This window comes from Phyllostomus hastatus, unplaced genomic scaffold (genome assembly GCF_019186645.2).
Source record: "Phyllostomus hastatus isolate PE091 unplaced genomic scaffold, TTU_PhHast_1.1 phas_scaffold_1674, whole genome shotgun sequence".
Lineage (NCBI taxonomy): Eukaryota > Metazoa > Chordata > Mammalia > Chiroptera > Phyllostomidae > Phyllostomus > Phyllostomus hastatus.
In genome coordinates, this window is record NW_025334011.1 from 5,326,963 (window position 1) to 5,350,869 (window position 23,907).

The 23,907-nt window shown below is 44.3% G+C and overlaps 1 protein-coding gene across 9 annotated transcripts in view; it reads left to right on the forward strand.

Moving 5' to 3' along the window:
- SEPTIN11 (septin 11) overlaps positions 1-23,530 on the forward strand; it is an 88,251-nt gene extending 64,721 nt beyond the window's left edge. For 2 of the 9 annotated variants that reach the window (XM_045857761.1, XM_045857770.1), the window contains 6 exons: positions 592-753; positions 5,415-5,511; positions 6,735-6,903; positions 12,846-12,978; positions 14,324-14,511; positions 20,463-21,982. In XM_045857761.1, coding sequence (XP_045713717.1) covers positions 592-753; positions 5,415-5,511; positions 6,735-6,903; positions 12,846-12,978; positions 14,324-14,511; positions 20,463-20,487 — 774 coding nt within the window. In that variant the 3' untranslated portion in view covers positions 20,488-21,982. The other 7 variants (XM_045857763.1, XM_045857766.1, XM_045857762.1 and 4 more) reach the window with 7 other exon arrangements.
- Positions 23,531-23,907: the final 377 nt, after the last annotated feature.

Here is a 23,907-nt window from a genome sequence, read left to right on the forward strand (position 1 = left end):
GAAGGAGTTCTGGGAGCTGACTTTCAAAGGAATTAGTAGGTGTGATTTTGAAAATTATTAAAGTAGGTAAAACCATTTTTGTTCTGGTTAATACCGAGGTGCTCTTCTCCTGGCAGTTTTCAGGTTATCAGAAGAAAGAAAAGATGTTATCCTGCGTGGAGCTGAATATTCCACTGATCTAACTACGGAAGACTTTATTATTATACTGCGAGGAACATGCAAAAATCAGTTCCTAAAGGAGCTGGGAGGGTCCTCAAAGGAGTGGTTGCTTATTCAAAGAATAGCTTCTTTGTTATCGCTATTTGTCATGGAGTAGCACTTCCTTTTACTCGGTAAAGAATGAGGTGGCCCAAGAGAGGAAATTACAAGTGTGCTTTCAGTGCAGATGGGAGGAAGTAAAAGTGTTCGCAGACAAAACCAAAAGATTATCCCATGTCTTCCTAATTTTGCATCTAAGTCAAAAGTCCCATTTTAAATATCTTTTAAAGTGTAGTTTTATAATCTGTATTTATGTTTGCTATGTTTTATTCATTCGTCTAATTATTTTCCTTACATGGGAATTGTGTAAAAATGGAAGTGTCTGTTTTATAGGTGAACATCATTCCAATAATTGCAAAAGCTGACACCATCGCCAAGAACGAATTGCACAAATTCAAGAGTAAGATCATGAGCGAGCTGGTCAGCAATGGAGTCCAGATATATCAGTTCCCCACAGATGAAGAAACCGTGGCCGAGATTAATGCAACCATGAGTGTAAGTCCTCGAGTAAGGAAGGACCGACCTGTGATGTTCCTGAAGGCTTGTCTCAGTGTCGGCCTTGCAGAGCGGCCGGAACACTGGCAGGGAACCCACTGTCTTCAAGGTGGTCTGGCTCTGCCGCTGTTTCAAGTCACGTGACCACCCTGCGGCTCCGTGTTCCCGTCCACCAAATGGGAGAGTTAGAATGAGATGATCTCAAATTTCCTTCCCACTCTAACAATTACGATTTCTGTAGCAAATCTTGTGGAAAGGGAGTGCCAGCCCATTTCCATTTCCCATAAAGCAGCCTAAAGGAAATAGGTCTCCACTTGCTTGTGCCAGGGTTGGCAGAAGCACATCCGCCTGCCTCACTTTGGCTTCTGGGACTGGTTCCTGCCTTTTCTGTTTTCCCCACCCTTTCCTGAAGTATTCGGTAAACCGGCAGCTGAGGGTGTACTTCCCGCATCACAGGGAGGAACGGGTCAGGAGATCAATGACTACACTTCAGTCCAAGTGTGCCTGTGATAGGGTCTCTCCTGGTGAGCCCCTGCCTGCGAGCTGATAGCCGCAGCCTCCCCCCACTGCCCTGGGTATCTGAGCCACAGGGACTCCACGCACCTTTTTTCATTTGGGAATGCACAACTTCTGTAAAAGCAGCATTCTTTTCGAGTTGTTGATGTTTGGTAAAGCTCTTTGGAATTCTTACAATTGTAGGTTACCTTCAGTGAAATGTAATTAGAAGCCACGAAAGAATTTGGCCTTATCTAAATACATGCTAAAAATTGATTCAGACGTGTGCTAGCGGCAGTCTGAAGTTTTAAATTTGTGGAAGGTTGAGGTATATTCTACTCTTGTTAGGAGATCTGAACATGAAAACTTGTGTCTAATCATGCCATTGTTAAATGAACAAATGACATTTTAAAAAAATTAATAGCCCCATTGAGATATAATTGATATACTGTACAATTCAGTGGTTTCTAGTGTATTCACAGACTTGCACAACCAATGCCACAAACAATTTTAGAACATTTTCATCACCCCAAAAAGAAACCATGTATCTTTTAGCTGTTAATTCTCTAGCCATCTCAACCATAGGCAATCACTCATCTATTTTCTCTTCTCTACATTTGCCAATTCTGGACATTTTATATAAAGGGAGTCACACTGAAGTTCATCTGGAGAATTAGATGACTTGGTCAAGGCCATCTAGTTAACCACAGCTTTGAGATTTCAGCCCAGCCCTCAGGCCTTCGGGCCCCCAGTCCTGCTCATGGCCTGATGCTCGCCACCGTAATTTAGGAGATCAGAGTTACTCACAAAACTGCCTCTTGTTTCTTCAGTTTGGCCTGTGGACTTTCCTACAGAGGGCTATTTTCATATAGGGAGGATTTCCTCCTTAAATTAATCCCAGTATGACTAGGACTTTGGGAGCAAATGTAAGTTTCTTCCTCTCGGGGGCTGTTATTGTATGAATTTAAAATGCAGGGATCTTGTTAAGGCAGAGATTGTCCTGCTCCACTCTGTCCTGTTCTGGTCACACTCCGAGTTGCATGACCCGCTCTGGCTGTCCTCCTTCTGTGGCTGGGGTAGTAAAGGCTCTGGAAGAAACTGGAGAGCTGAGTCTTTCTGGGAAGTAGGTGTGAAGGCGTGTGAAAGGAAGGTTGCCCTAAGGGAGAATGACTGGACTTATTCTAAAGACAGAACCAAACCAAATGGGCAAGAGAGCAGGGAGGGGTTTGGGCCGGTAGGAAGTTTGGCTGTCGGCACCACCGCAGTACAATAGACACCCACGGAAGTAGCGGGTCCCGTCACAAGTGGTAGGCAAACAACAAATTGTTTCAGCTCACTTAGGGGAGAGAACTTGGAGGGAACTCCTGTACTGGATCAAAGTGATACGTAAGGTCTCTTCCACCTCTAAAATTCTTTGGATCTGGGTATTGAGAGCTTCCTGATAATAGTAGCACCTGACATTTTTGGCATTTATGGAACCTTTACTCTGTACCCGGTACTGTTTGAGGCTTTATACTTTTTTAAATGATTTTATTTATTTGTTTATGTTTTAGAGAGGGGAAGGCAGGAAGGAAGAGAGGGAGAGAAACATCAGTGTGTGAGGGATACATCAATCGCCCACAACTGGGGACCTGGCCCGCAACCCAGGCATGTGCCCTTGACTGGGAATTGAACCAGTGACCTTTCCGTTCACAGGCCAGTGCTCAATCCACTGAGCCACACCAGCCAGGGCTCAAGGTTTTACACTTAATCTTTGCAATAATCCCATGAGGAAGCACTATTATTATTTCTACCTGACATATGGGAAACGGCAGCCATGCACCTAAGATTGCACAGATGTTGGCAGCAGAGATGGGATTTGAACCCAGGCAGCTTCGCTCTAGAGCTGACAGTCTCGCCCTTTATGCTGACTGCCACCCGAGCCAAGCAGCTGTGCCTGTTTGTACCCTTGTCCAAGACTTGGCCTCAGGTGCCACTTGTTTATTCCGCCATAGAACTGCAGTTTGGGTACCAATGTGGGGTTCAGGGAGGTACATGAATGAATCTCATGCGATGTTCTCTTTATATCTCCCCCTATTCTTTTAAATTATTTTGCACAGTCATGAAACTAAATTGTGTTAAGTTTCTTGGAAAGAAAATACCCATGAACCTTTTGCTTTCTTGCTCTCTTTATCAGATTAATAGAACTGAAGATCTTTGACATTCCCAAATTAATCTAGATCTTACCGAGAAATTTTCTTTAGGTCTTCATTGCAAACAACTTTGGGCGAGGAAATCCCGCATGAAACGTGGCAGCTGCTTGTCACTCAGTTTGAGCGGAGGCGGCACTTTCCTTCTTTGTCGTTACACCACAGTGTTGGCCCGAAGGGTCCTGTTGCTCCTCAGCTTCGGGGGACACATGTCAGTTCCCGACGTGGAGTTGGAGAAAGGGGTGGGTGTGCTTTCTGTCCTCCCCACGGAGCAGGAGGCGACCTCGACAGCAGCAGTGTCTAGAGCAGCAGAAAACGGGTGCCTCTCAGGCAGCCTGGGCCGAGGACTCTGCCGAGCTCTCTGTGGGAGAGGACTTGGCTTTCAAGCATTCTTGCCTCTCTCAGCTTATCTGTAGTGGAAGACAGCTGGATTTAGGGAATCTTTTCAAGTGTTCTTATTCTCATATGCTAATAGGAAAAAGACAGAATTGCTGTTTTCTCCCCAGAACATAGCCACAGCTCCCAGACAAATGAGCGAGGAACACTCAGCTGTCTCGAACACCATGGCTGCTGGAGATGAGGCTGGGTGCACGGCCTGGGCCAACAGTGGGGGCTGTGGGGTGTTTCTGACTTGAATTTTGTGAAACAGTCAGCTCTCTGAAGCAGTGCTGTTGAATAGAAATATAGTATGAGCCACACAAGTAATATGAGATTTTCTAGTAGCCACATTTAAAAGATGTGAAAAGAAACGTGAAATTAATTTTAAGAACTTATTTAACCCAATATTATCATTACATATAATAAATATAAAAATTACCGATGAGGTATTTTCATAGTAAGTCTTTGAAATCCAGCATATATCTGTACAGTTACAGCACACCCCCACTTGGATGCACACCCAGTCACTCCTCACATGCTTAAAAACTTTTAAATATAAAATAGGTTCCAAAAAGATAATTTCCCTTTCATCTTTGCATTTACATTGACAAAACTGGTTCTTCACTTTTCACAAGATCTGAGTCTGAAGCAAAGTGAAATCCAGTTTCTCAATCCCACCAGCCCCCTTCCAGATGCCAAGGGCCACATATTAGTGGCCACTGTCTGGCACAGCTTGTGTCTAAAGCTCCCTGCAGAGTGGCAAAGGCCCACGCAGCTTCCCCTTGGGTCTAGCTCTTATCAAGTATTCATCATTTGGGTGGGGGAGCGGGGGTGCAGGAAGCCCACCCCAGCTGGACTGCAGCGTCTCCCCCTCTTTTGCCTTCCCCAGTTTCTCTTGCCACCGAGCAGAGGCCAACAGAAGCGGGGAGAGTATGGAGGTGGGTGGAAAACTCGTCTGCCAGAGCCAGGGCGGGCAACTGCAGCAGGTCCTTGAGTAGTGTCATTTTGTTCAACGTCATGTCACCAGAACTTTGATGAGTGAAAAAAGGATGGATTTCTGGCCGGGGCCACGGTCTGCGTGGAGTTGTCACGTTCTCCCTGTGTTGGTGTGGGTTTTCTCCTAGGACTCCGGTTTTCCCCCCACATCCCAAGTATGTGCACGTTAGGTGAACTCACGTGTGTCTAAATTGTCCCAGTCAATTTGTCCACAGTCAAGTGTGGGTGTGAGTGTGCCCAGTTCTGTCTAGAGGGGGGTCCCTCCTGGTGTTCAGAGCTGCCAGGAGAGGTTCTGACCATTCTCAACCATGAACTAGAATCAGCAGGTTGGAATATAATGATCTTACTTGTTTCTATTCATCTTTCTTTATGTGTAGCTCACATATATTTCTCTATTTAGAAGTGTTTTGGGTCTTTCAAAGTTAGATGATGTCTTTGTGACCAGAAATATGCCATAGGAAATTAACACTTGTTGATATCAGTTAGACTATAGTAAAATGATTTCATTTTTTGGTTGTTTTGCTTGAAGTTGCCGTTTCTAAGAACCCATTGATGACATTAAGTGAGGACTCACTGTCTCTCTGTCCTTGTGTTGCTTGGCAGGTGCACCTGCCATTTGCAGTGGTCGGCAGCACTGAAGAGGTCAAGATTGGCAACAAGATGGCCAAGGCCCGGCAGTACCCGTGGGGTGTGGTGCAGGGTATGTGTATGACACAGGCAAGGGATCCTCCACACTTAACCCTGTGCCCGCCACCCACCTTTTTCTCTACCCACCGTGGCTGGGGAGGTCCTTAATCATGGGCAGGGTTGTACACCTGGCAGTCGTCAAGGTGGGAAGAAACAGTGACCAGGTAGGACAACGGTGATGATGGAAAGGAGTGACTGCAAAACCCTAGTGCCAGTGAGGCAGCCCCGAAAGAAGGATCGATTGCATGGGAAATTCACTAGAAATCCTGATAGAAAAGAGTCCCTCCCTAGGACTGTGAGCCAGTTTCATCAGTAAAGTATAAGAAAGCTGCAGAGAGTTTCTTGCAAGCAAGAGAATGGTTGTTTCTCCATGCTTGTTTGTCTCTGGAGATATTGTCCTCCAGGTAAGTGTTATCACAGTAAACGTCAGGGAATTAGGGGAACAGCGGACCTGTGTTTGGCACTGAGACAGGACCACAGTCTCCGACCTGAAGGAGCTTCCCGTGTGCCACTTGGATGGGCTAGGACTCTACACCTGCCCGTGTCGTGTGTTCTGCAGCAGGACCTGCAATGCTGTAGCTTAAGGATGGTCCCAGAAAGCTCCTTCATTGGTTTGAGATATGTGAGTCGTCTGCTGCTCTGTTCTGAATAAAGGCCATAAATCTGTGAGGAAAGAAAGAGATACCTTTGAAATCCTAGGAAAATTACAATTCTTACAAAGTTTACCAATGTCTCTATAAGAAAATATTCTTCATAGCATTGATCAGATTAAAGAAGATGTTATGGAAAAAAAGCCTTGTACAGCTCCAGACAGCATGGAGTGGTAGAAACAGGCCTGTCTTTGAAGCCAGACATCACAGTGTTTGAATTCAGATTCTGCTTCCTCTAACCGAGCAAAGCCATGCTTCCGTATCTGCAAAGCAAGAGTCACAGTGCCTACTTGGCAGAATTATTATGAAGAGTAAAGGCATCATTTGTATGTCTCTCTCCACAGTGCCCTGTGCTGAGCAGGCACTGGGCAGTCACTCCTGTCCTCAATACTATGGTCCATGTCGGAAATCTTGCCTTCAGTGGGGGAGTAAGGTCAATCTAGTAAGGGATCTTAAGGTGGCTTTGAGTCCTCAGAGATTTCAGGAGCATTGGTAACATGTTGGAAACATCACTTCCAATTTCAGTGATATTATTGCTGATAGCAGCCTCACCGCCCCCATTTCCCCTCTCCCCCATCTCTTACAGTTGAGAATGAAAACCATTGTGATTTTGTGAAACTTCGGGAGATGCTGATCCGCGTGAACATGGAAGATTTGCGGGAACAGACCCACACTCGCCATTATGAATTGTATCGGCGCTGTAAGCTCGAGGAGATGGGGTTCAAGGACACTGACCCTGACAGCAAGCCCTTCAGGTAGGAGGCCACATGGCAGTTGTGTGTTTCTAAGACAGTCTGTGTTTTGTAGTGCATCATAGAATTGCTTGTTGGATTGAAATATCAGGAGGGAAGCACCTACTAGGGGTAGGTTAAACGCATATATTGCTGGGCATTGTGATAACCACTTTATTTTTCATTTTTTCATTGTATTTTTTCCATCACCATTTAGTCCCTTTATACCTGCCTCCCCCCGCCGCAATCATCACACTGTCGTTCATGTTCATGAGTCCTTTTTCCTGTTCGCTCAATCCCTCTGCCCAGTAACCTCCCCCCAACCCCCACCAGAGCTGTCACCCCGTGTTCCCCATTCTCCTTGTTCAGTTTGTTCATTAGACTCCACATAGGAGTGAAATCATACGGTATTTGTCTTTCTCTGACTGGCTTATCTCACGTAGCATCATGTTTGCCAGGTCCCTCTGACAACCACTTTGTTTGCGTTATCTCAACTGTCAGTGCAGTTGATGTCATTCTCATCCTCAGTTTGCAGATGAGGAAACTGAGGAACTGAACGTGTAAGCAACGTTCCCAGGGTCCTACGAGTAGGAAGTGGGTGAGTTTTGAACGAGTGTTCTTCATCAGAGAGGCCCAGAGCCTGGCCCAGGCAGTTACAAAGGTGTGGCTGCTCCCTACAGTTTGCCTCATTCATTTTTGCCAAATAAGTTTGACTTCCCAAGACTGGCTCTTTTAGAAGTGTTCTACTAGGTTTGAGTGGCTCAATATACAATTCTAATAACACATGGCTAGGACAGGGGATAACTTGCAGAAAATACCTTATGGATTTTCCCTCGTCATTGATGGATGGCTATGAAGAGGCAAAATGTGAAGGGGAAACTATTGAAATCACTGTAGAATTAGAGGCTTAGCAAAGGCCCAGGCCATGCCAGAGCCCAGTGGGGGCCTGGGGGGTCTGCCAGGGCAGGGTACCTGGCTTGATGAAACATCAGTAGAAGGTGGGTAGTCAGGCCAGGCTCGCAGGAGGGCATTGCTTTGTCCGCACTGAGCCTTTGCAGTTTTTCAGTATAGATGTGAGGCGTGTCTGGGCTCTGGGTCTCCACCGACAGGTGGCCACAGGTCCTGGGAAAGACTGTTTTCCTCCTCCTTTGTGGCGAGCCCTGCAACTCACACTCTGCTACCTGGGGGCTGGTTGGCATGGCGCCAGAGGCAGGCCTGCGGGTGGTGTGGCAGACTCTGCCCTCTGGGATCCAAGCCTCCATTGGGGTGGCAGGGGGTTTATTTTCTTGAATTGCTACTGAGGTGGTTTGGTCAAGTCTGTGCTGGTCTCCTGATGCAGCACCTCAGTAGACTGCAGTGAGCCTGTGCGCGAACGTTGGCCGCAACAGATGGAGACCCCAGCAGAAGGTGACTTCTGGCCTAGTTTGCATCCTTTAGTCCCACGCTGGAGGCTTGTAACACTGGCGTTCTTCAGCCACCTGAAAGGTCACTTTCTGAGTCAAGGTAGAAAATGCCTTTTCATGCCAGCAAGTTTAGCTAACTGGACCTTGAAATGCATCAACCAAAAAAGATTCCCTATAAAATCAGGCCTGCTCTGTGGTTTCTGAACCTGGTGAAAAATGGATTTTGTGTGGGAGAGGCTGTCTTTATTTTTTCATGAAGGTTTTTTTTTCCCATGCATAGAGAGGGAACAAAAAAACTGGGATAAACTCGAACTCCTTTGGCCCTCTCCCTCCTCCAGATCTAGGCACGCAGGCAGGGCCTAAGAGCTTGTGCGAAGAGTGAGAAGTCTGGGTTCAAGTCTTGACCCTACTGTACTCAGCTCCTCAACCTGTCTGGGTCTCAGTGTCCTCCTCTGTAAAATAAGGAGTGGGGCAGACCAGGACACAGTCAGTTCTAGTAAAAGCACTGTCTGTATGACGGGCCAGGTAGCAACCCAAGCCGAGCTCCTGCCAGCCCCCCGACCCACGGCCCCCCTGCCCCTTTCTGGCTGGCGTTTGGAGTAGAGGGAAGGGATGCAGGACGCAAGTGGGGACCGGTCTTGTCCCTGCTTTCCTCCTGCGATGCCACTGCCCTGTGCCCAGCAGTGCCTGTCTGCACCACTCCTTCCTCACCTCAGAATACCCCTTCTCCTCGACTCCGCCTGTCAGGTCACAGAACGTGCGCCGTGACCACCCTTCCTTCGAGAGATCACAAAGTTCTCGGGCCCTGAGACATGTTTGTTGTTGTTGTCATTGTTGTTGTCGTTGTTAAGAGTGTGCAGGCCTCGGCTCGGCGACCGAGCAGTGCTGCGCAGTGGGCAGAGCTCCCCTCGGAGCCAGTGGCCTGGGTGCAGCTCCTGCTCTGTTGCTTCCTCATTGTGTGAACTGAACAGGTCGCTAAATACTCCGTGTCCAGATCTCTCCATCTCTGACGTGGAAGGTGATAACACGGACCTCACTGGGCCGTTGTGAGGATTCATGAATTCCCACGTATAAACTGCTCCATAAACAAAGGTGGTGTGTTACACCCTGGCATGCCCCCCACTAGGTGGTTCCAGGAGACTCTGGCATGTTCAGAGGGAATTGTGCTGTGTAAATTGTTAGAACGAAGGATGAACCAAAGCGTCTGTATTCATTCTCACTTCCCTTGACTTCCATGAACAAAACCTGCCTCAACCAAGGGCTAGCAGGAGGAAAACAAGAAGGAAAAATCCTAGTTTCAAACCGGCCTAAAACCTTATGAAAAATTTCTCACTTAGAAAGAGTGTTTATAACTGCAATTAAAAGTTAAGTTGGAAGAGCTAAAAATTGCAAAGGATACCATCGCTTTAGATGTCTATGCATGGATAGTGTAGAACCAGTCCCTTCTGGACCGGATTTCACTGACTGGAGGCATCGGGAAGGGATTCTGCTACCTCATGGACATTTCAATGGGCAGAGGATCCTGGGGAATATTTATTCTGTGTATGCTGTGGTTCTGAGTCATTTCTAAATCACTTACTATAGTTGTGACTCCTTGGAATGAGGTTTTATGATGTCTTTCTTATATGTTGCTGATCATTTCCAATGCCAGACTTCTTAGGTTACAGTGACCTAATGAGTCGCATTAATTGAGCCCATTTTTCCTGTTCCAGCCCAGGATGTCAAACCGCTACTGGACTTTGGCCGAGGCCACCTGGCCAGCAGCAGCACTGCTCCTTGGTCTTTCTTTAGGACACGGCTTTGCAATTTAAGGCACACCCTCTACTGTAAAACCTGTTCTATGTTAGGATCCAAGTGTACACATCTCATGAAGTAATATTTGCCCTTATTGTTTGTACTTCACTCTGGTATTTTCTGTCCTATTCTCTCAAACTTTTCCTTTTTAACATATTGGTTAAGACTCTTGATTGGGTCATGACCCACAGTGTGAAAATGTATCTCTAGAAACTGGAGCACAAGGTAGGTTGTGGCTGGGACTAAGTGAGGCAGAGTCATCGGGAGCGTTCTCAGTATTCTGGGTAGCAGTGTCCAAAGCACATTCTCTCTGTGGGTTATCTGAGGATGTGTTTACTGATTTTAGAGGGGAAGAGAGAAAAAGAATTGCCTCCCATACACACCCTGACCAGAGATCAGACGCACAGCCTAGGTGTGTGTCCTGATGGGAATCAAACCCCCAACTGTTCAGTGTACGGGCTGACGCTCCAGCCAGCTGAGCTGCCCAGCCAGGGCACCGTGGATTACTTCTTTAAAGTTTCCCTGATGAAACATCTCTGGGGAGTTCTAAGTCAATCAACTTAAATAGGTTCTTTACTGAAAGGCTTTTCGGAGCATTTAAAATAAGCAATGGATGGCAAACTGGTTACATCAAATTATTTGGGGAGCGTTTAAAAATAACAGATTAGTTTACCTTAACCTGACGTCCTGAATCGGCATCTCCAGGAGCGGAGTGGGGCACTGTGTACGAAAGCCCAATAAAACATGCCCAGGCGCCCCTGGTGTGCTGCTGGGTTTGGGAGCCCTGCACACCGTCTATCCTAAAGGGAGATCACACAGAGCGTCTTCCTTTATTCTTTGGACTTGCAAACCCCTCTAAGATCCCTTCAACTAGTGATCTCTGAAACATATTTTGGGTGGTGTTTCTTGGTAGCATTTCTCTAAACAGTGTCCCACTGCTTGTGAGAAAGCAGACAAGATGTATTTATTATCCTAAAATCATCCCCCCCCAATTCCATAGCAGGGACAATCCATTTTTTGCCTTTGGCAATTCTGACCCAAAATAATGGTGATCAAGGGTTTATCAGAAGCTAACAAAATCAAATTCATGAATTACTTTGTTCTATTATTGATACATTTCTATATCTCTGTGGCTGTATATCTTAAAATTTCAAGTCCAAATATTGCCATTAATATTAACCAACATTAATGTTGGCTAAACTTGTTTCAGTCTCATAAAATAACGTGGAAGCTGAATATACCTCTGGAAACTCAAAACACAGGATTCCTCATTAACTGATAGTGTTGATACTCTTGAGAGCAGAACCTGCTTTTAATTAGCCAATAAAAGCATTGATTGTAGAGGTAGAAACAATCCTAGTTAAGATGTTTTCTAATTATTTAGTTCTTTATTGTTTAAGATTTCATCTGTTCATTTTCAGAGAGAAGGGAAGGGAGGGAGAAAGAAGGAGAGAAACATCAATGTGTGGTTGCCTCTTGTGCACCCCCGACTGGGGACCTGGCCCGCAACCCAGGCCTGTGCCCTGACTTGGAATTGATCCAGTGACCCTTTGCTTCGCAAGCCAGCATTTATTCCACTGGGCCACACCAGCCAGGGCTAATTGTTTAGTTCTTTGTCTACATGCACAAGCACTCCCACCACCTGAATATCCCTTTTCTTTTTCTAAAGGACAACTGTGAATGCCCAGGTGGCTCTCCGTGGTGCCTGGGGTTATCCAGAGGTGCTGTCCAGTGTGGAGTCAGCACTCTGGATGAATTTGGTCCATGGGTAAAAGTGGATAATTCAGCAGGCTCATGTTACTGTGACAACTCTTGTTTTAGGGGACTGCAAGGGAGAGATAGCAATAGCACCTTATAAAAATGTCACCAAATGTTTCTGTTTGTATGGGCGTGGGTATATATTTTCTTAAGTTGTGTTACCAAAGGTAATATTTCTGTAAATATGTTGGTTCTGACTTAGGGATAAAGCTGATTCATGGCATTCGATTTAAAATATTGGGCTCTAAATTCTGTAGACAGTCAGGAGGAGGATGGGATTTAAAATAAAAATAAAACTCCTCTCTGTTCTATTTATATGTGGTAATACAATGTTAAAAGTAGCACCTTTGTGGAACATCTTTAGATATACTATTGTCTCTTTAGATGGGTTACTGAGTCCGTTTTCTAAACTGGAGACTGGAGGGAGATGAGTGGGGAGAGGGTCACATTTGTTAAGCACTGAATGCTTTAGTCACGATGCCCTATTGAATTCCCACGATCATATCCCTGGAAGGTAAGTGCTGTTGTATCCACAACAGGGAGCGTTGAGGCTCAGAGGCTGTGCCCTTGCCCAGATCAGTCAGTAAGTCACTGTGGCCAGAATCCAAAATGATCTGTCTGGCTCTAGTACCTCTACATTTCTGTCCCCACACGACACCACTTCCATCTTCTAAAACTCTTTATCATGTCTTTGGTGTCTACCTGGTGTGCTGATCCAGAAAATATCAGCCAGCCCAGCCCACCTTTCCCTGTATGCATATGTGTACAGTAAAACGTGGCCAGTAGACACGGCCCGTTCGTGCTGCACTGTGCTTATTGAGTCAGCTCTGGTTCTTGGTGCACTTTCTTTCTGATCACCACGTAACTAAAAAGAAGACAGTGCCGTTTTATGTGCCTTTAAAAGGGTAAGTGGCAGCCTTGTCTACTTTTTGGAAGAAAGTGGGTAGAAAGTCTATGAACAGAAATTTCATATGCAGTTTCAATGACACTGTCTTTGTGACTTTTGCATAGCCTTCAGGAGACATATGAAGCAAAAAGGAATGAATTTCTGGGAGAACTTCAGAAGAAAGAAGAAGAAATGAGACAAATGTTTGTTATGAGAGTGAAGGAAAAAGAAGCTGAACTTAAAGAGGCAGAGAAAGAGGTAAGGCATCTGTCCTTTATCAAGGGAGAGAAATAAGCAAGGTGTTTTATTAATACTTCACATTTTATGAGACTTCATGCTGTTCTAAGTGCCTTTGACATACATTTTATCACACGCATGGCATGCTAACCTAGCGAGAAAAGTAGATCAGATATTCTTCTCCCCCACTTTACAGATGATAAAACTGAGAGTCACAGAGGTTAAGCAATTCATGCAGTCATATACCTCATTAGCACAGCTGAAACTGAAATGAGATCTTAGGTCTCCAGACCTGGCCCCATTTTCTTTGCACCTCTCTGTTTCCTCAGTATACAAGTCTGAAATGTGAGATTTCAGATTCTGGGACTATGATTATTGTCTCAGTCTATCAGCCACTTAACTCAGTGAGCTGAACAGTGGGTGGCCCGTCAGCACTGACAGGGGATGGTCTCTGTACGCTGTGCCTGTGCTCACGCCCCTTTGTGGGCCTCACTCTCTCCTCCAGCTCCCCTTCGACTCCCTCACATTCCTGATGCCCGGGCCCAGTGAACTGCTTCCTAGAAGTTCGCATGGATTTCTGCTGTAACACTCATCCCATTCAGAGAGAGAGTGTGTAATAGGCTTGCCTCTGATGACAATGAGTATTTCGAGTGCTTGACCTATAACTCAATACATTTACAAATGATATGGTCTAAATAATTTTCTCACCATCCCTTTTTAACTTATCTTCATAAAGATAACTGAAACTTAGAGATTATTTAAATAGAAAGCAATCAACAGTTTTGCTCCAGAGAAAGGAAAATTGAGCCTTATTTGCAGTTGTCTTTAAGTACCAAGTGGATGCTAGGTAAAAATCCAGAATTACCTAGCAAGAATATTTTCCTTTCTCCCTTTCAGTTTTTGTTTCTGCATTGTGGTAATTTTTGAAATTCAATTTGTCAAGAGCCAGAAATTTCTCAACATACTCATCTGTAGTCACTGTATATGTCTCTAAGTAAATGCATGGTATACATTATATAAAGAACAACTCTTACCACATGGACAAATTTCTTATCTCGGACATGGACAATTTTTATTTTCTTCTTTATGCTTTTTACAATGAAATATATTTTATTATCAGAAAAGGCGTGCAGGGGTTCCCTTTAGCTCCACAGGGTCCAGGTGTCAAAAGAGAGCAGGGCTCCAGGGGATGCTTTTCCCTTCCCGGCTTGGCCCTTCTGGAGCTCCAGACGCTCGCTGCTCACCCCTGTGGTTAAAGCGCGTGCAGTCCCACGGTGCAGCCTGTGTTTGATCAGATCCAGATAACCTCGTACTGAGAAACTCTTCATTCCCTTCACCACGCCCGTTCTCTTCTTTTCCTCCCCAGCTCCACGAGAAGTTTGACCTCCTAAAGCGGACACACCAAGAAGAGAAGAAGAAAGTGGAAGACAAGAAGAAGGAGCTGGAGGAGGAGGTGAACAATTTCCAGAAGAAGAAAGCAGCTGCTCAGTTGCTACAGACCCAGGCCCAGCAGTCTGGGGCCCAGCAAACCAAGAAAGACAAGGATAAGAAAAAGTAAGCAGGTGTCACCCCATGTACTGGGGCCTCTAACAATTGATTCCTCTTGCATGTCTCCACTTCTCCCATTTGCAGACTGGAAACTGGTCTGCTACCAGAAAGATAAAAGCAAGTATTTTCTCTACAGTGCAGGGAAGACGGTAAAGGTTTTTAAAGTATTTCTAAAGGGTACACAAACATTAACTTATAAAACTTGACCACAAGGTCAGGCAGTCAGGACTGGAGTAACCTTTCGTCCCCAGTAGCGTCTTCTGCACCAACACTAGGACTTTTGAGAAGATGGTTTATTTCTGTACATTACTCTGTGGAGGCAATCCTGATGACTCCTGGTAAAGAACATCCTAAAATTATGGTTGTTAAAATTATTTTTCTATTCTGCATTGTAAGGCTTGACAAACCAGTTGTTGTTCCCCAGAGGAAAGATTTGGAAGAACTGCTAGCGGCCACTAGTTTTCCTCTAAACTCAGCAAGATGAACTGTTTTATTGTGAAAATGGGCTTGCAGTCCCATCCAGTTAGGACACCCCCCACAGCCCTGAAGACACGCCCATACCCACACATGCAAACCACTTTTAAATATGGCTTTGATGTAAGGTGCCAAAGGGTCAGATTCTGCTCTCGTGGGGGCCCCCTCCTATGGTACTCCAACGACAGCTGCCTGAATCCAGTGGGAGATCCGGGCCTCCCTTGACGTTCTCTGGTGATTTGAAGCTGTCTGTCAAATCACCTTGAACACCAGAGGGTGCAGTTTTGTGACTGTTGATATCCATGTGACAGGAAGCACAGTGGTTAGGCAGATGCCTTGAGGGGAAAGCTGTGTGGCGGCGGGATGGCCAGCCTGTGCACACTCTCCTCACGCGGCCTGGGCGTGCTCCAAGGGCAGCCTACAACAGCTCAGACCGTGCTCAGGATCCTTCTCGTCATCCTGAGGTGCTAACATCCTGGGGGAAAAGCTGGCAAAAGTAACCAGTAAAAATGCTGGTACTCGAGCAGGCCAAGGCACATTTGAAAACACATGTATAGAAGACAGGGCTGAGTCTGCACGGTAACTGAGACCTGCCATTGGGATTGTTTGCTCAGTCTCGGTGAGCAAGCAGGCTCACCCCAGAGGAATCTGGTTACGTTGCCTGTGGTAGAAATCAAAATACACTGCTGCAGTGGCACATGGAGAGTGTTAAATTACACTTTACAAACTCTACAAGCTCTGAGACAGCAGAAAATATGTCAAGAGAGCCAAGGAGCAAGCACATTTTCTAAGCAATAGAAAGTAGTTGGTGTAGGTGAGGTGTCATTTTAATGGGGCTGGTACAGACCCAAGTGCTGAAAAGACTCCAGGGGCCGAGCATTTCGTTGTGTTAGATGGAGTTCTGAGAGCAGCAGTTGCTTAGCTTACAACCTGGTTCAAGGAAGCGCTTCGCAGCTGCGCACACCACAGAGCCCAGCACTCGGGCTGACATTCCCCACCCAGAGACTCGGAGGAACAACGCCTCTTGTGGCGAAGACAAGCCTAAAGCCTTTTGGCATCATACCCTTGTTCATCCAAACTAACCCAAGATAAAAATAGGTGTAGTGTGTGTGTGTGTGTGTGTGTGTGTGTACATCTACGGCATGAATGAATGAAACAGAAAAAGCTGCTGACTCATAGCTTAGGAAACCCAAAGTGAGGTTTTCTCATCCTGAAGCACTAACGTACATAAAGGTATATTTTAGAACCAAAAATGTTTATAAAAGACCAGCAGTGTTCTAAGGATATTTCATGTATACTGGATGTGCCTTTAAGCAATAAAAATGCCAAGAGCTGATCAGTATTGTGCCTCCATTAAAAAAGTGTGTCTAGTACCAGACCTGCCAGTGTAGGGAGGTGTTGCCTTGCCTTGTGGAACATTTTGGGTGATTTTTCTTCCCAGCCTTGGACCTTAGCAATGTGTCATGCTTTTCAAGTTATGTGAAGTAAGTGTGAGTTATATTTCAGCCTTATTTATATGTTCTCATTTATTATTAATGGAATTAGACTTAATTTGGTGCACAATAGTCACCAGGCTTTGTGCCTGACAATGGCATGTATTTTTTGGTAACTTCTGGGTTCCTACCCTTTTCTGCATGTTACCATTTGAACAGTTAAACTGCCGGTTGGAGTCCTGAAGTGTGAAAGTAAAAAAAAAAAAAATCAAATAGAAAAAGCACCACGCCCCTTCTTGCCAGTGGAGAGTTTCGGTTAGAGAGGACCATGGAAAGACAGTAACCAGGGCAACCAGAGCCACACTTTGAAAATAAATGGGAGACTCTCCCCTCCTCAGGCAGCCACAGTTGATGCTGGAGTCGCCATACATGCCACTTAGGAGCTGGCTTTGTTCCAGGGAGAAACATGAAAAGATGCTTATTTATCCACCGGCTGGGTGTCCACCTCAGAGCCTAACTTAGTTTTTCTAGTAGTTCTAAATTCTGTGTTTTCTATTTTAATGACATGCTCCCTTTTTAACATAGGTAAGGCTTTATACCTCTCCTTGACCTGTAGTGGCATGAGATCATATAACATTTCCTAAGATTACAGACAAAGTAGAACTAACCCTGGCACTGCCATTAGCTGGACCCCACCTCCTGCCTTCTCTAACCACCGAGGTGCTTCCCTCGTCTGCGGCTGCACCGCAGTGGTGGGACTGCCCGTGGGTAAGTTGTTCAGTGGACAGTGTTCCTCTTTCCTGAAAGCTTTGCACCATTGCTGGCAGGCATTTGCTGGTTAAGATACATCCATCCCAAAAAAAAGTTTTAAAATGCATCATGTTAAAACTGTACCGGGCATCTGATAACTAGAGCTTACACAAATCATCCATTCATCTTTTTTGTTGTTGTTATTGTTTTTAATTGATTCTTGCTAAGGAGCGAAGTTGCATGTTTTGGACTTGCCTGGTTAGACATGCGGGTCTAGGACTGGGCGGCACTTTGGACCTACGAGAGCGGGTGGCTCCTGGTGTGGCTGTCACCGAACCCACGTAATGATTGTCCCTTTTTTCCTTCCTAAGTAGATTAATAGCATGTCCTCCACCCACCGTATTCCGAGCTCCAAGTTAATTGTTCAAAGTCATTACAGCACATTTATTCTCTTACTTCAGCTCAGAAATGGAAGATGCAACTACTATTCAGTACAGATATGATGCCCAAATCTAACCTAATAGATAATGGTTTTGTGTAATTGGAGAAAATGAAAAAGCAATAAATGTCCACTAGAACATGTAGCGGTTTCAAGAAGTTACTTGTGAATTCGAAATTACGTGCAAGTGGAAACTAACCATGTGGTCTTTAATTCAGTATTAAAATGTTGCTTTTGCTTGTCAAGTAGAATAGCTTACTCAAATTTTTGGTTTTGATTTCTGTCAATTCCATAATCATTGCATGAGCATTCACCATCACCGAATGCTGGTGCTGGCGCTCCTAATTTTCCTTTCCTTTTTATTTATTATTATTTCTAACTTTTTTGTTTTGTTTTTTAACTTGCAGTGCAAGCTTCACATAAAGCCTGGCAAGCCAAGGATGGTCCCGCATTCACCTGCTTTTGCAGTAATATTGTATCTCTGCCATCTGTGTCCTTTTTTATTTTTTATTTTTATTTTTTTACCTTTCCCCAGACACCAATAACAAGGGAATAACAGCAAAAGCTCTATGCAGCTGAACTTTGTTTCTGGGAAGGAAATGATTTGCCTTTCATGCCTGTTCTGAGTGGCAGCAGGAAGCATGCCTGTTACTTGTGTGTTGCTTTGGACTGAGGGAAGGAGGGTAAATTGCTCCATGTACATCTGACAGGAAAACTCACCACCTCAGCAGCTGAACTATAAACCTGAATAGCCATGACAACTCACTTTTCCTAATTATTGGTGGCAAAGGTCCTGAACTCACTGTTTCTTCTCCTCACCTACCCAAACCCAAGATAGCTTTGCACATAGGCAGACAAGTGGGTAAGCTTCATATGACTTTTAAACTTGCATGGACTGCTCATTATTATAATATTATTTGGTCTGGGTTGTGAGTCTCTTCAGACTGGCTGTCTGCTTATGGCTTTACAAATGCGTCTGAACCCCTGTCTCTCAAATTCTGGCTGAGTCGAACTGTAATAAAACTATAATATCTGAGAGAGGATCCAGGTTCAACTGAAAAAAGCAAACACAGTCATAGTTTTGTAATCAGCAGTCTCAAAAGCTGGGTAACACAGCATTGCTTGGCAGAGGAGTCTGCGAGGGGTGACGGGCTCTGCACACACTCCTCACTTCTTACAGTTAGCACGCTTTCCCGGACACACCAGGACTCACTCTCGGTGGGCTGAGAGGGAGGACCTAACGACCGATGCCAGGATGTCGGTGCTTCCAGTAACATTTTTCAATAATCATGAGAATAAAATTTTCAGAGATCCTTCAAAACAATGTGTTGTAAATGATGTGTCACCTGCAGTGCAGATTTGAGGGGACCTTGTCAGTTTCAAGTAGGAATGGGAAGCAGTACCACACAAACCCAAGTCACAGAAAGGAGAAATTCAGCTTCACATCCAGGCTCCTTTGCATGGTGTCCTTTTGGTATTTGGCAAGAAAGGGAAGAAAAAAAATAGAACAGCTGGCCTTTCAAATCCAGCTGTGGTGAAGGAACTTCCTCACCTTTCTCCTCGCAGCCAGCTCACTCGCCTCCTCTTTACGTTCATGGCCCGTCACCCCAACTTTGTGTGGCAAAGGGCATATGTAATCCCTTTTCTGTACTGTTCCTTTATAAGGCTTATCCTTTCATCTTCTTGAATTTTTTCCCCTCTGATAACAAGATCCTACTAGCTGTCCCTCTGCCTCTATCGTCTCCTGTTTCTTACTTGAAAGAATAACATTTTTTTGAGCGCGGGCTGGGAACCAAAGTGTCCCAGGTTCGATTCCCAGCCAGGGTACATTCGTGGGTTGCAGGCCATAACCCCCAGCAACCACACATTGATGTTTCTCTCTCTCTCTCTCTCTCTCTCTCTCTCTCTCTCTCTCTCTCTCTCTCTCTCTCTCTCTCTCTCTCTCCCTTCCCTCCCTAAAAATAAAATAAATAAATAAAATCTTAAAAAAAAAAAAGAATAACATTTTTTATAAGCCTGATACTTTATTCTGCCGTTTCCTTCTGGACTCATTACGCATATATAAAGTGAATAGGACAGAATACCCTGTACTTCTCTTGACACACAGACACACTTTTAAAAAAAATTAGTGAGCCTCTAGTTGATTCCAATCCATAAAAATTATCTTTTCCTTCTCTTGGTCCTCAACCATACTGTTAGGGCAAAGAAGGGATGGTCTCCCATGAACTGATTTGGGCTTAAGTAGGCAAAGTAAGAAGTCAGTTTCATTGAAGCCCAGACTGAGCTGGGTCAGAAACTGCACGCTAGGAGCAGCAATGGTGGTGGAGAGACAGGTTTGACAGGGATCGGGCCAAGGGTTTTATTTTTGCTTTCGTGTTTTTAATGATTCTAGTGTGATGCCAGCTGTGGAGCAGCCAAATATTAGATGGCATGCTGAGTCTAACCGTGGGCTGAATTTGCTCGTACGCTCGCACCAGACAGAACTTGAATGCTTTTGTTGTGTGCCGTTTCCACCGCCGCTCATGTGACCATTTTTGTGCTTTGTACATTCTAAAAATGCATCACTTAAAATCATTTTTAATGTATCACTAAAACCTCTTTAAAGTGAGCCTAACTGTGAAAGGCATCCAGCTGACTTTGATTCCAAGATTATTGATTCATTTTTTTCCCATGAAGTTTTTTCACAGTAAAATAAATCAGATGGAGAGTCAGGGAATAAAAAGTCAAAAGAAAGATGTAGACTAGAGAGCTTTTTATTTTAATGCGTTGCTTCTGAACTTTTTTCTCCCCCTGCTCCCGGCCCTGTTTAGTTTGTTATTGCTGTCCTTCTTTCCTTTCTGTATCTGTGCCTTTTTTCACAGTAGTCCTTGGCTCTGCACGGAATAAATGATACCCTCAAATCTAATTGGATGTGCTTTCGCCTTTGCATGTAAGTACGGTAGTAAGAAACCTTTGAGATTTTTCTGACTTTAAAATAAGAGAAACATATGGGATAGATGGATTTTTTTTTCTTTTTAGAATGGGGTAGGGAGGTAATGGTTTGAGTATCTTTTGGTTTAAAAAGAAAAACTAAATATATTTAAAGTGGCCACATTTATACATTTATATCCTTTCCACAAGAAACACATAAATTCAGCATTTCCTTGATATCAGTATGGAAGTCAGAAATCACTGGTCCCAGTCTGTGTCATATACACAGTATCGTGAGTGTCACTGGATACTACAGAGGGTCTTTGGTTCTGACTATGCAAATAAAGCTGGAATGAGGAATGGAGAAAATGGAGAAGAAAAGATGTTTATGCTAGGCTACCCCTGTGACCGCTTCATTTTTTGTGATCTTGCTTCAGTGGCCTTGTCCTTGTGCTGACTGCCAGCAGTGATCACCTTTTTTTTAAAAGCCAGACAGCTCTAAAAATCTTTTGTTCAACCATAGTGGCCCACTTTTTGCTTCTCCTGGACTTAAAATACATGTAATAGGTGTACGTGCAGAAGGGTATGATGGAGAGACATTTATGAGAATTTATTGGAAGTTCAGAAGTTACGTTTTCCAACTTGGGCTCTTTATTAGCGGGTCACGGTTTTGTCCAGAAAGGGCATCTTAGCCAGGGGTACATTTAACATAAAGCTGGGCACAGGTTACTTATCTTCCTTCTCTGCTTTGTAATCTCACCAGCAATAAAAATAACTTATTCTTCATATCTTGTGCACCTCAAACAAATCGACTTGGTTTCCTCACTTGCTTGACATATCCGTAAGTGTTTCACATACAAACCGTTCAGTCAGGTTTCCGGCTGTCACCAACCCATGCCGTACTGTCTCCGTGTGGTCCAACCAGAACGTCCATTCAGACCCCTTCACTCTTCCATTTGCAAGTGTTTGAAATTGTCAAGTCTTGGTTCCATTGACAGAATACATATGTGATGACTCTTTAGTGGAAATGACCTACAAAGTCTAGATTGTATGTAGGTATGAAGGCAATTTTTTTTTAATAAATTGAAAATTAAGCTGTGAACAGCATTAGAACTTTGTCTATTTCTTAATTTTAAAATATGCTGATATGCCTTAAACTGTAGCTGTAGATCACTGTCATTTTGCTGTTTGAAAATAACCAATGTGTTTCTAAAACTGTTGTGTAATCTACTTTGTGTTAATGCAAAATTGTCATATATGTAAGCTGCATGTTAGACTTGTCTTTTCTTAAAAAACTAAAATAATTGTACTGATGCAAAGCATATCATTTTTTTCAAGTATGAAAGTATCACTTAGCAAACATGTTCAGTAATTTGGGGTCTGTTAAGGTAGGAGACTGATGGACAGGTAATCTATGCATAATTCACTAGTGCCAAGACATAAGTGGGGGGAAATATATTTTTTACCCAAACATTGTGTGCCCTTTTGTGAGTTCTTTTAGTCCCTCTTTGATATGCATATGTACCCATGCTAATTATATTGGATAAAAGAAATAGGGGAGAGTCTCATGCTTTCCTGCCTTGTCTGGTGGACTTCAAATGCTACCCTCTGGGCTAGGATTTCTCCCAGATAACACGTGGTGTCCTGTGCTTCACATACCATCTCTGCCACCTTTCTCCCCCATTCCCATACCCTCCTGTCCCGAGGAGTGTCCCTGGAACCCCACTGCCCCTGGACCCAGCTGAGGCATCCTTTTCTTCCCTTGCCTTTGCTGCCAACGCCGCTGCTGATGCTCAAACCCGTGCTCAGAGGAAGTCATCCCGTTAACTGCCACGCTGCTGTTCTTTCACAGTTCGTTAGAGAGGAGCTCTTTATTATAAGCTAAAGGATTACATTTGAATCTGAACCTTTCTTTTTTCTCTTCTGTAGCTTCTTCTTTATGTAACCATCCTGTTGACAAGCCCTACTCTCTCCTAATGGACATAGAGCATTAGAAGAGCAGGAGCTGTCTGTTCACACGTGTTGGGGAAGAGTTACCTCATTTCCACCATCGCCTCCTTTTCTTTTAAAGTCTGGCTCAAATATTTCACTGCTGTTTGTATTTGTCAATGTCTGTTTACAAACCACTGCCCACAGTGGTTACTAAAGTGACTTGTCACTACCAAAAACAGTTATACTGAAAAAGAAATTGAGTAAAAGAGAGAACTGGGGCCAAGACCCAAGGTAGCCATGTGCGGGGATCCTCTTGCTTAGCTGTCATGTTCTTGAAGCTGCTACCCAGGAGCTCACGGACTGAAGACAGCACGTACCCTAATCCGAGGTGGCCATCACCTTCAGGGTTCACAAACTTGATCTCATGTTAACTCCAGACCTCTCTGCCCATGAATGACATTCTGAACAACCCCATCAGGACTCACAACCATCAATCAGGTCATAAAATCTGGGCAACATTTTCCTTCCTTTTGTTAGTTTTATGGGTTGTTTTGTTGGAGTTTGGGTTTTTTTTCTTAAACATTTGGTATTGCATGAACAGAGATGCTGCATCTTTTTTTTTTTTTGGCGTGTTCTATTGATACAATGTTTTTATTTTTCAGCTGACCATCTGCCTCTTGAGAGAGAGAAGTGGGCATCCTTCCTTAAATTCAGGAACCACTGTTGCTTTATTTGACTCTTTTTCTGTTACCTGCATCCCTTACATAAGTTGTTTTGATTTGGGGTTCTGCTTTGGGGGGGGGGGACTTCCAGTTAGCCAATTCTGTTTTATGTATTGGTTATTCAAACTTAAGTTTTGGTATCAAAATTAAGCCATTTTTAAGCTCAAGGCGAAATTTGAGTGAACTCACAGAATTCTGTTTAAAATGTTTTCATCTCAAGACACATCAACAAGAACAAAAAAACCCTTTACTGTCACTGAGGTTTTGACTTACAAATCTTAATCATGTTTAAAATGTGCCAGTACTGGGTAGATGACTTTTCTGCCTCTGGGACTCAATTTATATTTAAAGGTACCTTGAAATAACTTTCTGGTCCATCTCGCCTTTTTATTTATTGTGAAGCTCAGCTTTACCTTGTGTCCAGAGTTGGGTTTTGGACCATGGGAAATGAACCCTGAACAAATACATATCCTGTCCCAGACAGCAGCGTCATTAGCAGCAGATCAGAATCCAGTCTTCTCCGAATTACCCAGGTGGGTTTCTATGTCTGAAAAAAATATCCGCAGGGACTTACACCCATATCTACACACGCACACAGCTCTGCCAGTCGAGTCTCTGATTTCTCATCCCATTTGTGACAGGCTAGATTGCTTTATTAGCAGTCACTTCTTCGGGGCAGTTTTTATAGTCAAGGGACAGTTTTCAAATTTATTTGTATGTTGGAGCATCAGCATACATTTGA